This window comes from Acinonyx jubatus, chromosome D1 (assembly GCF_027475565.1).
Source record: "Acinonyx jubatus isolate Ajub_Pintada_27869175 chromosome D1, VMU_Ajub_asm_v1.0, whole genome shotgun sequence".
Taxonomy (NCBI): domain Eukaryota; kingdom Metazoa; phylum Chordata; class Mammalia; order Carnivora; family Felidae; genus Acinonyx; species Acinonyx jubatus.
In genome coordinates this window covers 56,421,704-56,436,313 of record NC_069390.1, presented here as the reverse complement: position 1 = coordinate 56,436,313, position 14,610 = coordinate 56,421,704, and the positions used below count along the sequence as shown (strand labels likewise).

Sequence of the window (14,610 nt, the reverse complement as noted above, 5' to 3'; positions counted from 1 at the left end):
CTGTCTTCTTCTGGTTGTTAATACACTCATCCTCCTGCTATGCTAGTGCCTTTTTGTTTCTATTTTACTACCTTATTTTACCAATTATCATCTGGGTGGATGTCTGAGGGAAATTCTGCTTCTCATGATTATAAGGTACTTGGGCCTGTTCCTGCTGTTTGACATGACTGCCTACTGGGTCATGTTCTAGTGTTTACGAAAATATGACCTCTGAAGTCAAGTCAGTTGCCAGAGCACTAATGTTTACATAGCCATTCTTATTTTTAAAGCACTGTCACATATAAACTCATTTAGCAGGCTGGTACACTGTCAAGAATAACAACAAAAAAGGGCAGGTAAATTTAGCCAGTAAAAGCCCAAGCCATTAAGTTGAGTAGTAGAGAATTTCCTTGATTATATAAGTAAACCAGGTAAACAACTGGGGCATAATGACCTATCTATGAAAAACTTTCACAAAGTTTTGGAATGCTAATAGATATTTTTAGAAAAAAGGAATTGAGGGGTGCCTGGGTGGCTCAGTCGGTTAAATGTCCAGACTCTTGATTTCAGTTCAGGTCATGATCTCACAGTTCATGAGGTCAAGACCCATGTTGATCTGTACTGACAGCACAGAACCTGCTTGGGATTCTTTCCCTTTGCCCATCCTTCACTTGCTGCTCTGTCCCTGGTCTCTCTCGAAAGAAATAAATAAACATTAAAAAAAGAAGAAAAAAGGAACTGAGTGATAGAATACATTTAGAAGACAGTTGAAATGAAATAGATTAACTTAGAAGAACATGCCTAAGGCTTTAGTAATGTACTGATATATAGTGAATTTCTGAGAGATAAGAGAACATCGTATGTAATATTTCTTAAACTCATTTAATCACAAAAACCCTATTTCATTAATATCTCATGGGATTTGTAATCTGTAGAATACACTTTGGTAAAAGAAGAACTAGAGTATCCTCTACAATAACAAGTATAATAACGTCAGCAGCTATTTATCAATCCCCTCCTCTATGCCAGGCACTTTCCACATTACTTGTTTCTACCTATGAGATAAAAATATTTATTATTGATATATGTCAACAAATCACTTATTAGAATATTTATACATGACTTTAAAATTTACAGTTTTCATATTCCATTATTTTACATAATTTTCAAGGAAACCTTGAAATGTAAGACTATTTGGAGAATAAAAGTTTACATGGCTTGCTCAATGGTTTAAGTAGCTTCTTCAAGGATATATTACCAATACTGGCAAAACTGGGACTAGAAATCACATCTTCCAATTCCTACTTCATTTTTCCTTCCCTTAGTGTCAAAAGCAATAGCTGTTTTATAGGGAATCTGTTCTAGCCCTATGCAGATCCCTCATCTCTAAGGACTCTGAACACTCAACTAGGTAACATTAGCTCTGATTTTATATTAGAGTCCTAGGGACTCTTGATATTAGCAGATCAAAAGTTCAAAGAATATAGTGAGACTACTATTGGCTTACGTAGGTAATTCTCATCAAAATTTTATAAAATCTTGTGACCCACTATCTACTGTCCTTGGAATAAAGCTTTTCCTATCCAAACATTACTTTTTGCCAAATATCTTACGAGGTAGAGCCTGGAGTCACTATCCCTAGCAAGTTTTAACTCTGTTGTATGAATGTGACACACCAATTAAGAGGGAGCTTCTTTCCCCTCTGCAGTCACACATTTCTTTCCTTCCATGTCTTGGTGTTAGCTGCCCAGTGACAGTGTACTAGTTTAGAGCAGAGCCAGCCAAGTCATAGTACATGAACAATTTCTGGTGGCTCTGACCACCAGAAGTACAGGGCAACCGGAGTACATTTACTACTACAGCTGCTACATTAGGAACAGGCGTGTGATGCTGTTACTTGTTCGTTCAAGAAACATTCCTTGAGCATACAATTATGTGCCAGGCATAAATAAGCCATGATCTAAACCTCCAAAAAAGCTATCTAGTTGAAGAATGTAAATGATCAAAGCAATGCTATTAAGGACTTGAAATGTGGGTAGTCCAAACTGAGATGTCTTATAAGTGCCTAAAATGCACACTGATTTTCAAAGACAGTATAAAAAAATGAAGTGAAATATCTCAATAGTAATTTTTATATTGATTACCTGTTGAAATAATACTTTGGGTACAGTGAGTTAAATAAAATATATATTATTAAAAATAACTTCACCTCCTTCTTTTTAGCTATTTTATGCCCCTACTAGATTTTAAATTACATATGTGGCAAAAAAGATTACATCTATGGCTTGCATTATATTTCTATTAGACAACACAGGTGTAGGGAGATGAAAGAGCCTGGCACTTACGGGCAAATCAAACAGCTATGTCCTAAGGTAGGAGAAAGGAAGTAGCAAATAAGATAGGAATCAGATCATTTAGTAATTTAGTAACAGATGAGTAAGTGCCTATGTTTTGAGAACTATTCCCAATAATCCTGCTGCCAGGAACAAAATGATATGTTCAGGGCCCTCCTAAACTGCATAGCCATCTAGATCCGTTATCTAGTACATCATTCCCACTTGTTCCCATTTTCTGTCCTTCAGACTCCCAGGTGGTAAGTAAAGAAATATGTACATCTGCGGAAAAGACGACAATTTCATTTTAGATGGAACGTTGCTAGTATTCTCCTCAGCAGTATCTCTCCTTGCATAGAGTTAAGCATATCAGAAAGATCTAGAACTGGTAGCATTCACACAGATATACATCCTCTACTCTGGACCAGGGTTTACTTCCCAATAGCTCACAAGTACCATGAAAATATAAAGCATTATTATAAAAAAGAAGGAAGGGGCACCTGGGCCACTTAGTTGGCCATTATTCTTGATTTCAGATCAGGTCATGATCTCACAGTTCATGAGAGGGATTCTCTGTCTCCCTCTCTCTCTGCCCATCCCCTGCTTGCTCTCTCAAAATAAACAAATAAACATAAAAGTTTTTTTAAATAAAAAAGGAAAATCTTCCAAATATTTATGGAACATCTCTATGTGTAAAGTACTACACTACACTCAATGAAGGAGACAAATAAAGGATAGACATTATATCTATCTAAAGTACCTGAGTAGATTATTTCTGCTTATCTATTCCTTAAGTTATTTAGATACAGACCCCTACATATGATCAGGGACAAATTCCATCTCCCTTATCCTAATGCAATATATACGCAACATTTTATAAAATATTTGAAGAATTCACGCACTAAGCTCATCCCAGTTAAGAACTTTAAAGAACAGGTGATCTTGGGCCTACCATAACAAATATTTTAAATCAACTCACATCCCTAACCTTCTTATATCAAGCTATATGAGTGAGCACAGAATAAAGAGTTAGGTAAGTAAAATTCATCCAGAAGTAAACAATCGTTGTGATAACATCAACTATTACTATCAACTACTTACTTACCGTGAACACAGCCCAGGATAGGGCAGAATGGCCTCCTCCATGCAGAAGGAGTAGGACAGGACCCTCTGAACCACTCTTATAAACTCGAAAAGTGTATGAATAGTTAAAGATAACACATCTAAGCATTTCCTCACTGAAGTTTTTGATTATTTTATCATAATACTGACTAGAAAACTCAGGCAGTACAACGCTCTATGCAAAGCTACAGACTTACAAACTTAGAGACACTTAAATACAAGTTTCTGAAACACCAAACCTGTTTTTGAAGGATGGAGCCTGTATGACCACTTTTTCAATGAGCAAACAAAAAAAGATTCCCTTTGCCCTAATGAGGACATAGTCCCTGGTTTCTAGATGCCAAATTGATTCAACTCACTTGATTCATGAAACCTTCCCCTGGGCCCTTAAGAGATACACCAGTTTTAGGAATTTAATTCTTCTTTCCCCATGCATTAGACAATTTTATCCATGTAAGACATTGGCACAGACTTACAGGTTAAATTTCATGCTATACAAAGAACAGGTAGGGAACAAAAATGAAATAAACAGCAGGGAGAAAGAACATTTTAGAAATTCACATGTCTTCTTAGACAACATTATAAACTTGTTAAAGAATAAGTTATTTTGTAAAGGATATATCCTTGCCAGTTTCATTCTCTACTTCTACATCTTCCATGGACTCAAAGTACTGACTCCAAGAAACAGGGGAAAAGTCTCGCTTTCTTCCAGGGCTAAGGAAAAAAAAAGAGAGAGAGAGTTCAAGTATAGTTATGCATGAAAAGATAAAATCTTGATCAACAAATGCTAAATGTAAATCTGAAATGAAAACTGCAGGCAGGGGTATTTTCTTTTTTTTTTTTAATTTTATTTTTTATTTTTTAAAATTTACATCCAAAGTAGTTAGTATATAGCGAAGCAATGATTTCAGGAGTAGATTCCTTAATGCCCCTTACCCATTTAGCCCACCCCCCTCCCACAATCCCTCCAGGAACCGTCAGTTTGTTCTCCGTATTTAACAGTCTCTTATGTTTTGTCCCCCTCCCTGTTTTTATATTATTTTTGTTTCCCTTCCCTTCTGTTCATCTGTTTTGTCTCTTAAAGTCCTCATATGAGTGAAGTCATATGATTTTTGTCTTTCTCTAATTTCACTTAGCATAATACCCTCCAGTTCCATTCACATAGTTGCAAATGGCAAGATTTCATTCTTTTTGATTGCCGAGTAATACTCCATTGAGTATATATACCACATCTTCTTTATCCATTCATCCATCGATGGACATTTGGGCTCTTTCCATACTTTGGCTATTGTTGATAGTGCTGCTATAAACATGGGCGTGCATGTGTCCCTTCGAAACAGCACACCTGTATCCCTTGGATAAATGTCTAGTAGTGCAATTGCTGGGTCGTAGGATAGTTCTATTTTTAGTTTTTTGAGGAACCTCCATACTGTTTTCCAGAGTGGCTGCACCAGCTTGCATTGCCACTGACAATGCAAAAGAGATCCTCGCCGACATCTGTTGTTGCCTGACTTTTTAATGTTAGCCATTCTGACAGGTGTAAGGTGGTATCTTATTGTGGTTTTGATTTGTATTTCCCTGATGCTGAGGGATGTTGAGCATTTTTTCATATGTCGGTTGGCCATCTGGATGTCTTCCTTGGAGAAGTGTCTATTCATATCTTTTGCCTATTTCTCACTAGATTATTTGTTTTTTGGGTGTTGAGTTTGATAAGTTCTTTGTAGATTTTGGATACTAACTCTATATCTGATATGTCATTTGCAAATATCTTCTCCCATTCTGTCGGTTGCCTTTTAGTTTTGCGGATTGTTTCCTTCACTGTGCAGAAGCTTTTTATTTTGATGAGGTCCCAGTAGTTCATTTTTGCTTTTGTTTCCCTTGCCTCCAGAGACGTGCTGAGTAAGAAGTTGCTGCGGCCAAGATCAAAGAGGTCTTTGCCTGTTTTCTCCTTGAGGATTTTGATGGCTTTCTTTAGATTTAGGTCTAAATCTAGATTAGGTCTTAGATTTAGGTCTTTCATCTCTTTTGAGTTTATTTTTGTGTATGGTGTAAGAAAGTGGTCTGGGTTCATTCTTCTGCATGTCACTGTCCAGTTTTCCCAGCACCACTTGCTGAAAAGACTGTCTTTATTCCATTGGATATTCTTTCCTGCTTTGTCAAAGATTAGTTGCCCATACGTTTGTGAGTCCATTTCTGGGTTCTCTATTCTATTCCATTGATCTGAGTGTCTGTTCTTGTGCCAGTACCATACTGTCTTCATGATTATAGCTTTAGTATAGCTTGAAGTCTGGGATTGCGATGCCTCCTGCTTTGGTTTTCTTTTTCAAGATTGCTTTGGCTATTTGGGGTCTTTTCTGGTTCCATACAAATTTTACAATTCTTTGTTCTAGCTCTGTGAAGAATGCCGGTGTTACTTTGGTAGGGATTGCATTGAATATGTAGATTGCTTTGGGTAGTATCGACATTTTAACAATATTTGTTCTTCCTATCCAGGAGCATGGAATCTTTTTCCATTTCTTTGTGTCTTCTTCAATTTCTTCCATAAGCTTTCTATAGTTTTCAGTGTGTAGATTTTTCACCTCTTTGGTTAGATTTATTCCTAGGTATTTTATGGTTTTTGATGCAACTGTAAACGGGATCGATTCCTTGATTTCTCTTTCTGTTGTTGCTTCATTGTTGGTATATAGGAATGCAACTGATTTCTGTGCATCGATTTTATATCCTGCAATTTTGCTCAATTCATGAATCAATTCTAGCAGTTTTTTGGTGTAATCTTTTGGGTTTTCCATATAGAGTACCATGTCTTCTGCAAAGAGTGAAAGTTTGACTTCCTCCTGGCCAATATGGAAGCCTTTTATTTCTTTGTGTTGTCTGATTGCAGAGGCTAAGACTTCTAATACTACATTGAATAACAGTGGTGAGAGTGGACATCCCTGTCTTGTTCCTGACCTTAGGTGGAAAGCTCTCAGTTTTTCCCCATTGAGGATGATATTAGCATTGGGTCGTTCATATATGGCTTTTATGATCTCGAGGTATGCTCCTTCTATCCCTACTTTCTTGAGGGTTTTTATCAAGAAAGGATGCTGTATTTTGTCAAACGCTTTCCCTACATCTATTGAGGATCATATGGTTCTTGTCCTTTCTTTTATTGATGTGATGAATCACGTTAATTGTTTTGCGGATATTGAACCAGCCCTGCATCCCAGGTATAAATCCCGAGGGGTATTTTCCCTTAAAGAATGAGGAGTTTTCATACAGAAACCATCACATTAAAAGTGTGTCTTAAAAAGTTCAAATATAGATTTAAGAGTAAAAATGTTAGGATTTTAGAAAGTTCATTAGCATATTTTAATCACAGATATAATCTGTATACATATGTCAGAAAACCTGCTAATTCTCTTTCCTTGCTCTTTAAAAAAATTTTTTTTAATGTTATTTATTTTTGAGAGAGGGAGAGACAGAATGCAAGCAGGGGACAGACAGAGAGAGAGGAAGACACAGAATCCAAAGCAGGCTCCAGGCTCCAAGCTGTCAGCACAGAGCTTGATGTGGGACTCAAACCCATGAACTGTGAGATCATGACCTGAGCCAAAGTCAGATGCTTAACCAACTGAACTACCCAGACATCCCTCTCCTTGTTCTTAGTTATAGGCTCATGCCTATCCTCTCAAGTCACTCTAATATCATTCCTGCTATAATAATTTTTAAAAATTTTTATTTATTTTGAGATTGGGGAGGGGGGGAGGAACAGAAATAGATGGGGAGAGAGAGTTCCAAGCAGGCTCTGCACTGTCAGCACAGAGCCCAATGTGGGGCTCAAACTCACGAACCCATGAGATGACAACCTGAGCTGAAATCAAAAGTCAGATATTTAACCAACTAAGCCACCCAGGCACACTCCTGCTATAATCATTTTTGATCACCATTCCTTGTTTATACCTTTAATCCCTCATATTATTTCATGTTGTTTTCATCATCTCCCAACTAATCAGTACACAACCTTCATAAAAGACAAACTGGCAATACCTTGAACTTCTAGGAATTTATCCAAAGATATGGCATATCTATTAATGTAGCATTGTTTTCAATAGAGAAAAATCAGTAACAATTTAAGTATCCATCAACAGGTGATAGATTAAAATAAATTGTGGTACACAGAAATAATATAGTTATAAAAAGATGGAAGGAATTATATACTGATAACATTCTTTGTATATGGATGAGATACACTGTTAAGTATACAAACATGATGCGTTTTACCATTTGGGTAAAAATGGGAAGTATGTGCACATATAATACCTCTGGAAGAATACTGATATAATACAGATATATTCTGGGAGGGGAACTATATCTGGAAGATTAGAGGGACAATTTTCAATGTATACCCCTTTTAATTTTTGAACCAGAAATTATTTTTAAAAATAAAATTATGTTAAAATAAAACAAAAATAACCAATAAATATCTATTTACAACCTGTATCTTCAACCTTGGATGAGACACAAGAAAGGAACCTTGTGTCTTATCCTATTTCCACACCTATTCTTCTCAGTAATGGAGGGAATTCAGAATTCTATCAGCAACAAAACATTACCTCCTGCCAAGTATTTTCCTGTATATGCCATGGGGGCAAATGCAGAACAAAGTATACTACAAAACCCCTTTTAAAGACTTAAATTAGTACAAAAGCACTCTAGGTTGACTTTAATACTGTAATTACAATGGAGAAACTGCACAGTTAGGTATTCTTTCAACAGTCAAACATTTATTGAACATCTACACTCTTCTGGCATTGAACAGGTAGTAGTTGTTGATCTATGTAATAACATTTACCAAAGGAACTTTTTTTTTTTTTTTAAGAAAGGCAGACTGCCACGTGCAGCGCCTTACTTGGATGTGTCTGGAGTCTTGAAAGCTTGACTACCCGACATTCTCCTACAAATGGACCTTGAGAGCTTGTTTACAGGTTTTAGCAGGGGAGCGCGGCTACTTGTATATCCTTGACTGAAGAACAATCCTCCTCTATCAGGGAAGGTCGTCCTCTTCAGCCAAGTGCGCAGCTTCTGGAAGGATGCACATGAAGCGGTGAGGGAGGAAGGGGACACCTGCCTAGCCAGCCAGATCAGCTGAATTAATCCTGGCGATCAATGGGGTGACAGATGTCGCAGCGATATCACCCTCACATCCAGAAAAGCAACTTTTAAAAATACTGATGCTTGGGTTTCACTTCTAGAAACTGATTCAAATGGCTTGATGTGTGGCCTAGGCACTAATTTCTTTTTAATTTTAGAGAGTGGGAGAGAGAGAGCGCACACGGGGTAAGGGCAGTGGAAGAAGGAGAGAGAATCCCAAGTAGGCGCCACGCTCAGCGTAGAGCCTGAGGTGGGGCTCAATCTCTCGATCCTGGGATCATGACCTGAGCCGAAATCAAGAGTTGGGACACTCAACCGACTGAGCTAGCCAGGCGTCCCTGCACTGACAATTTTTAAAGATCCCCAAGTTGAGAGAGTTGAGATGCCCAAGTTGCGAGAGTTGAAGAATAAAAAGGTAGAGTAAATGATCTGGAATGAGAGAAGAGTTCAAATTCCTCACAGTTCCTACCATTTTCCAATAATTCCCTGCAAATCTCTAACAATTAGAGTATGTATTTGGGGAAATTCAAATTACCTAAATTCTTTCTGCATTGGATTACAGTGACTGAATAAAATAACATATCTTTCAAAAGAATCTAATACATCTGGATTTAGTAGTTGCTCAGAAAACGGGTAAAATCCTAACTTCTGATAGAAAAACTGCCTCTGTAGAAGTAATTTCCAATTTCAGCATTGACTTATTTTTTCTGGTTTGCTAGTTGTACTTGAATTCCTACTGGAAAACTAAAAGTAGAACTCTTAATTCTACTGACTCACCCATCACTCACAAATCCACCTACATATATACTAATTTGAGTATAACAACCACACATGGTATGTCAAACATGTTATAATTGATTTTAAGGATCTATGCATGAATTTTTGATGTCTGGACTCGGCATCATCACAGTAATAGTATCTAACATTTACTGTGCCACAACAGTGAGTCACTCTGCCAAGTAATTTATAGGCATGATTCCATTTAATCCTCACAAAACTTCAAGTTATTTTTATCCCCATTTCACAGATGACAGATTTAGAGATATAAAGTCACTTGACCAAGGTTATACAACTACTAAATGGCAGTGACAGGATTCAAATCCAGTTCCATCACTCTTAAAAGTCTCTGCTCTTTACCCCAATGCTATATTAATTCTCAGATCCTTTCTTTTCTCTCTCACTCTTTCATTTATGCTTCTGAAAAGTAATAAGGCTTTAGAGTACGTTATCAGAAGTTTCCTTTTCAGGGTCTTTGCCAAAGGCCACAGAAACTTTCCAAGTTGGCCAGGCACCAGAGAAGATTACCCGTTAAGGAGAAATTACTTTGCATAAATAGAAATTATTCCTAGGAGGACACCTTGCACTTCTAATTCCCTTCATTAAAAAAAATAATAAAGTTCTAAGGACTACTCAATTTATACCAACATATGAGTAATTCCCATCTGGTTAAAGAGCCAATAATCTATACCTCCAAAGGTTGTTCCTACTCCCACAGAGACTTTCCTGGCATACTCTTTTGAACATTTGAACACATAATTGTTTATATACTCTACGAGTTCAGGTAATTTTGCAACCAATGTTAGACATGAAGTAGACAGCAAGATCTCACATCAATCTTTATATTCTAGTCAGAAAGAATACTCTATTTTAATGATGTAGTTTTGGTTTATAAAAATAGTTTGTGACACAAAAACAGACACCCAGATCAATAGAACAGAATAGAGAACCCAGAAACGGACCCACAAACATATGGCCAACTAATCTTTGACAAGGCAGGAAAGCATATCCAAAGCAGGAAAGAATAAAGACAGTCTCTTCAGCAAATGGTGCTGGGAAAACTGGACAGCAATATGCAGAAAAATGAACCACTCTGGAAAACAGTATGGAGGTTCCTCAAAAAATTAAAAATAGAACTACCCTATGACCCAGCAATTGCACTACTATTTATCCAAGGTATATAGGTATGCTGTTTCGAAGGGGCACATGCACCCCAATGTTTATAGCAGTACTATCAACAATAGCCAAAGTATGGAAAGAGCCCAAATGTCCATTGATGGATGAATGGATACAGAAGATGTGGTATACATATACAATGGAGTATTACTTGGCAATCAAAAAGAATGAAATCTTGCCATTTGCAACTATGTGGATGGAACTAGAGGGTATTATGCTAAGCGAAATCAGTCAGAGAAAGACAAATATCATATGACTTCACTCACATAGAACTTTAAGATATAAAACAGATGAACAGAAGGGAAGGGAAGCAAAAATAATACAAAAACAGGGAGGGGGACAAAACAGAAGAGACTCTTAAATATAAAGAACAAATGAAGGGTTGCTGGAGGGGTTGAGGGAGGGAGGGATGGGCTAAATGGGTAAGGGGCATTAAATAATCTACTCCTGAAATCATTGTTGCACTATGTTAACTAATTTGGATGCAAACTAAAAAATAAATGAATAGTTTGCTTTTTATGCTTTTAAGCCTACCTATTTTATAGTCATTACAGCCTGTATAGGCTCTTTTTAGCTATAATTTTTCAAATAAATTAATTACTTTCTTTCCCCAAGAAGTCATAATGGAAGAATTTTGAAGTAATGAAAATAACTTAAAAAAGCATAACGAGGTTAATTTATACTTTAAAAATGAGGTTTTATTCACCAAAATCTAGTATATGTATTATGCCGGAACTGAGGTGGCGTGATGGGTGATACTGGGATAATTATAAAACTAGTGACACAATCCCTCTGCTGTCAAGAAACTAATGTTAACTACATAAATATCTGACATAAGGTAGAGTTAAATGCCCTAAGAGATATAGCTAAAGGAGGGAATAAAGATTACTTTAAAAAAAAAAAAAAAAGATTACTTTTAGCTTAGGAAATAAAAAGAGGTTTCAAAGAAAAAGTAACATTTAAGCTATTAAGCTATTAAGTCATTGAAGGACAGACAGAATTTGGACTGATGGAAATAGGGACGGGTATGGAAGACAACTCTGGCAGAGAGAAGGGCACCAATAAGAACCCAGTATGGTGTCTGCCTGTCATAGTGAGCACTGATAAAAGACAAAATAAAATAGTTAACTGCAACAAGGTGGAAATAAGTAAAAGTTTTGAAAAACTAAAAGAAACTGATACAACTAAAAGCAGATCATGGAAAAATAATGACATTAGATGCAATATAGTGGGGAATTCATTTCTTTTTCTGTTATTTGTGTGTTGGAGTTGGTCCCAAAAGCCTGATAGAGTTTCAGTGGTTCAGATTAAAGCATTTTAGAAAGATCAATGTGGTGAAAGGTACAAGATGAATTTGATTCCGGAAAAAAAAAAACATTGCTGCAATAATCTGGTTAGAAGATGGGAGTCTAGACTGGCAATGGAATTAAAAAGGAGGGAAACATAGAAAGACTTTTCAAAAAGGCAATCAACAAATCTCAGGAATGTTCAAGACATGGAAAATGACTGATAGTAGAACCCAAGTCAATTCTGAAGTTTTGAACTAACAGAGATGAATTATTAAGTCCAACAATTGGTAAATAAAAATCTACACTGGGAGGTAAATGTCCACAGAATTTTTTTATGTCAGAATAAAGTTTATTTCAAACCAACATAATAAATGTATAATTTCCTTCCAAGTCTTGTTACCGGAGGAAAGAGTTTGGCAGACACGGAACAAAATGGTACAGTGGGAGACACAAAGGAAATACAATTCCTGCCTAAATCATGTGAATCAAATGTGCTTTTAGATCCTTTGCTATTGTCACAGACTCCATTCAGAAGCTTTATAAACCCTCATTCCAGAAACCAGTGCACATACATATATTCTGCACACAACTGCACTGGCTTCAAGAAGCTCATGTATGAATCCTAAATAAGATCTCTGGGCCTATACTTTGACCATAGCAACCTATTTCTGGCAGAAAGACAAAAAATTTAAAAAGGAAGAAAATTATGAGGAAATACCACATTCTTTTTTCTTTTTTACATGTTTATTTCTTCTTAAGAGAGAGACAGAGCGTGAGGGGAGAAGAGCAGAGAGAGAGGGAGACACAGAAAGCAAAGCAGGTTCCAGGCTCTGAGCTGTCAGCACAGAGCCTGACACGGGACTAGAACTCATGGACCATGAGATCATGACCTGCGCCAAAGTTGAATGCTTGACTGACTGAGCCAGCCACCCAGGTGCCCTGAAGTGATACTACATTCTTAATACTTCCTAAACCTAAATAAGTTTTCCATTTGCTACACACTAAAAGTTTGTTTTCATAACCCAGTTCTGCCTTTATTAATTGTGTGACCTTGCCCAAGTCATTTAATTTCTCTATGCCTGAGTTTCTTCATGTGAGATAGAGTTATAATGCCAATTTTATAGGGGTTGTAATGAGGATTAAAGTAGCCTTCTCCCTTGGTTACTCTCAAATTAGCCTGTTCTATTTTTATCATAGAACTAATCATTTCCTAAAATTAGTTTGTTCTTATATTTGTTAGATCACTCCACCTAATTTGCTACTAATGTGAGATCCAGGAGAGCAAGAACGTTCTCCCTTTGTTCACCAATGTACTCTTGGGGTCCGACACATTAATGAATATCTGTTGACAGTAAAAAATGAGCTAATGTGCATAAAGCACTTAGCTTGGTGCCTCAGGAAATTATTTATTATTATTATTATTACTATTATTATCATCATCACCATTGGGCTGAAGCTAATAAAGAGAAGCCTCCTTCCTGAATTCTGATAAGGTTTCCAGTAAAGGGAAATGGAATACTGTGGTACAAGCATGAGAGTAGACATATAGATAGATCAAACAGAACTGAGAGTCCAGAAATAAACTCTAACACTTACAGTCCATAGATTTTCAACAAAGGACCAAGACAATTCACTGGGGAAAAAACAGTCTTGACAATAAATGGTGTTAGGACAATTAGATATTCATATATCAATGAATCTGAACCCCTCCCTTACAACTACACACATAAGTAAATCACAGAGGATCATAAACCTAAATGTAAGAGCAAAAAACCTTCTAAGTCAATCCAGGGCACAGCTGGGATGGTCCATTTCAAGTGGCACCCACAGCCAAGGAGGGCTCAACTTGAAGGTGGAAGGCCCTCACCTACTTTGTAGCACTCCCTGGCGTGGGAGTGAGCATGCTGAACATCTGGAAGTCAAATCATGGAGAGCACTCGAGGCCTGAGTTCCATGCCTACCCCCATCTCTTCATCAGGTCTAGGCCCTTTCCCTGGGGAGATGTTAATCATATTCTACTCCATAATGCTCATGCAAAACTACTTCCAACCAGCTATGAGGATGAATAGAGAGAACCTGGATCACTACCCAGTGGGGACCACATTACTGGTTTGGACCATGACTCTACACATGGACCAGAAAAGTACATGGTATCTTAAGCTCACCTTCCTTCTTTGTATCAGTGATGACCGATATATAGATCTTCCATACCTTTGCTTATGGCAGGATAGCTTAAATAGATTGATCCATGAGGAGGAAAAACCCCACCATATACAGTTTTTACGTTATGGCTGTGTACTGATTATTTAAGTTTAAATTTCATTTCTAGTAATTGTAAGCTTTGTGACCATTAGCAAATCCATCTCTGCCTAAATCTCAAGTGTAAGGTTTGAAAAACAGTAACAAGTAGGCACAAAAATACTTCATAAATGTTAGTTACTGCAGAAATGTTGTTCACAGCTAAGCCACATGGTATACGGATTATACTTTCTTTCTTGCGTGACTTCTTATTTTTTCCAGAACGATTGTCTTTTATTTTGTTTGCTTATTTTTCTTAATGAAATTATCATTGTTTCATTAAGAGCTTTTTATAAGCAAAAAATATTAGTGGACAGTTCACAAAAGAGGAAACACAAATAGCCCATAAATATTATGAAAGGGTTCCCAATTTTGTTCATGGAGACATGAAGTTTTATTATGTTTATTTTTTAGAGACATGAAATTTTAAATCAGAGTTAGGTATAATTTCACACCCATTATGTTGACAAAATACAAAGCCAGACAACACTAGGTGTTGGAGAGGA

The 14,610-nt window shown here is 36.8% G+C and overlaps 1 protein-coding gene across 3 annotated transcripts in view; it reads right to left on the bottom strand.

The window, feature by feature from the left end:
- PPME1 (protein phosphatase methylesterase 1) overlaps positions 1-14,610 on the bottom strand; it is an 87,803-nt gene that overhangs the window by 49,985 nt on the left and 23,208 nt on the right. For all 3 annotated transcript variants that reach the window (XM_015075583.3, XM_015075584.3, XM_027039806.1), the window contains 2 exons: positions 4,055-4,148; positions 3,418-3,510 (listed from right to left, as the gene is read on the bottom strand). In XM_015075583.3, coding sequence (XP_014931069.1) covers positions 3,418-3,510; positions 4,055-4,148 — 187 coding nt within the window. The remainder of the gene's footprint in view (positions 1-3,417; positions 3,511-4,054; positions 4,149-14,610) is intronic.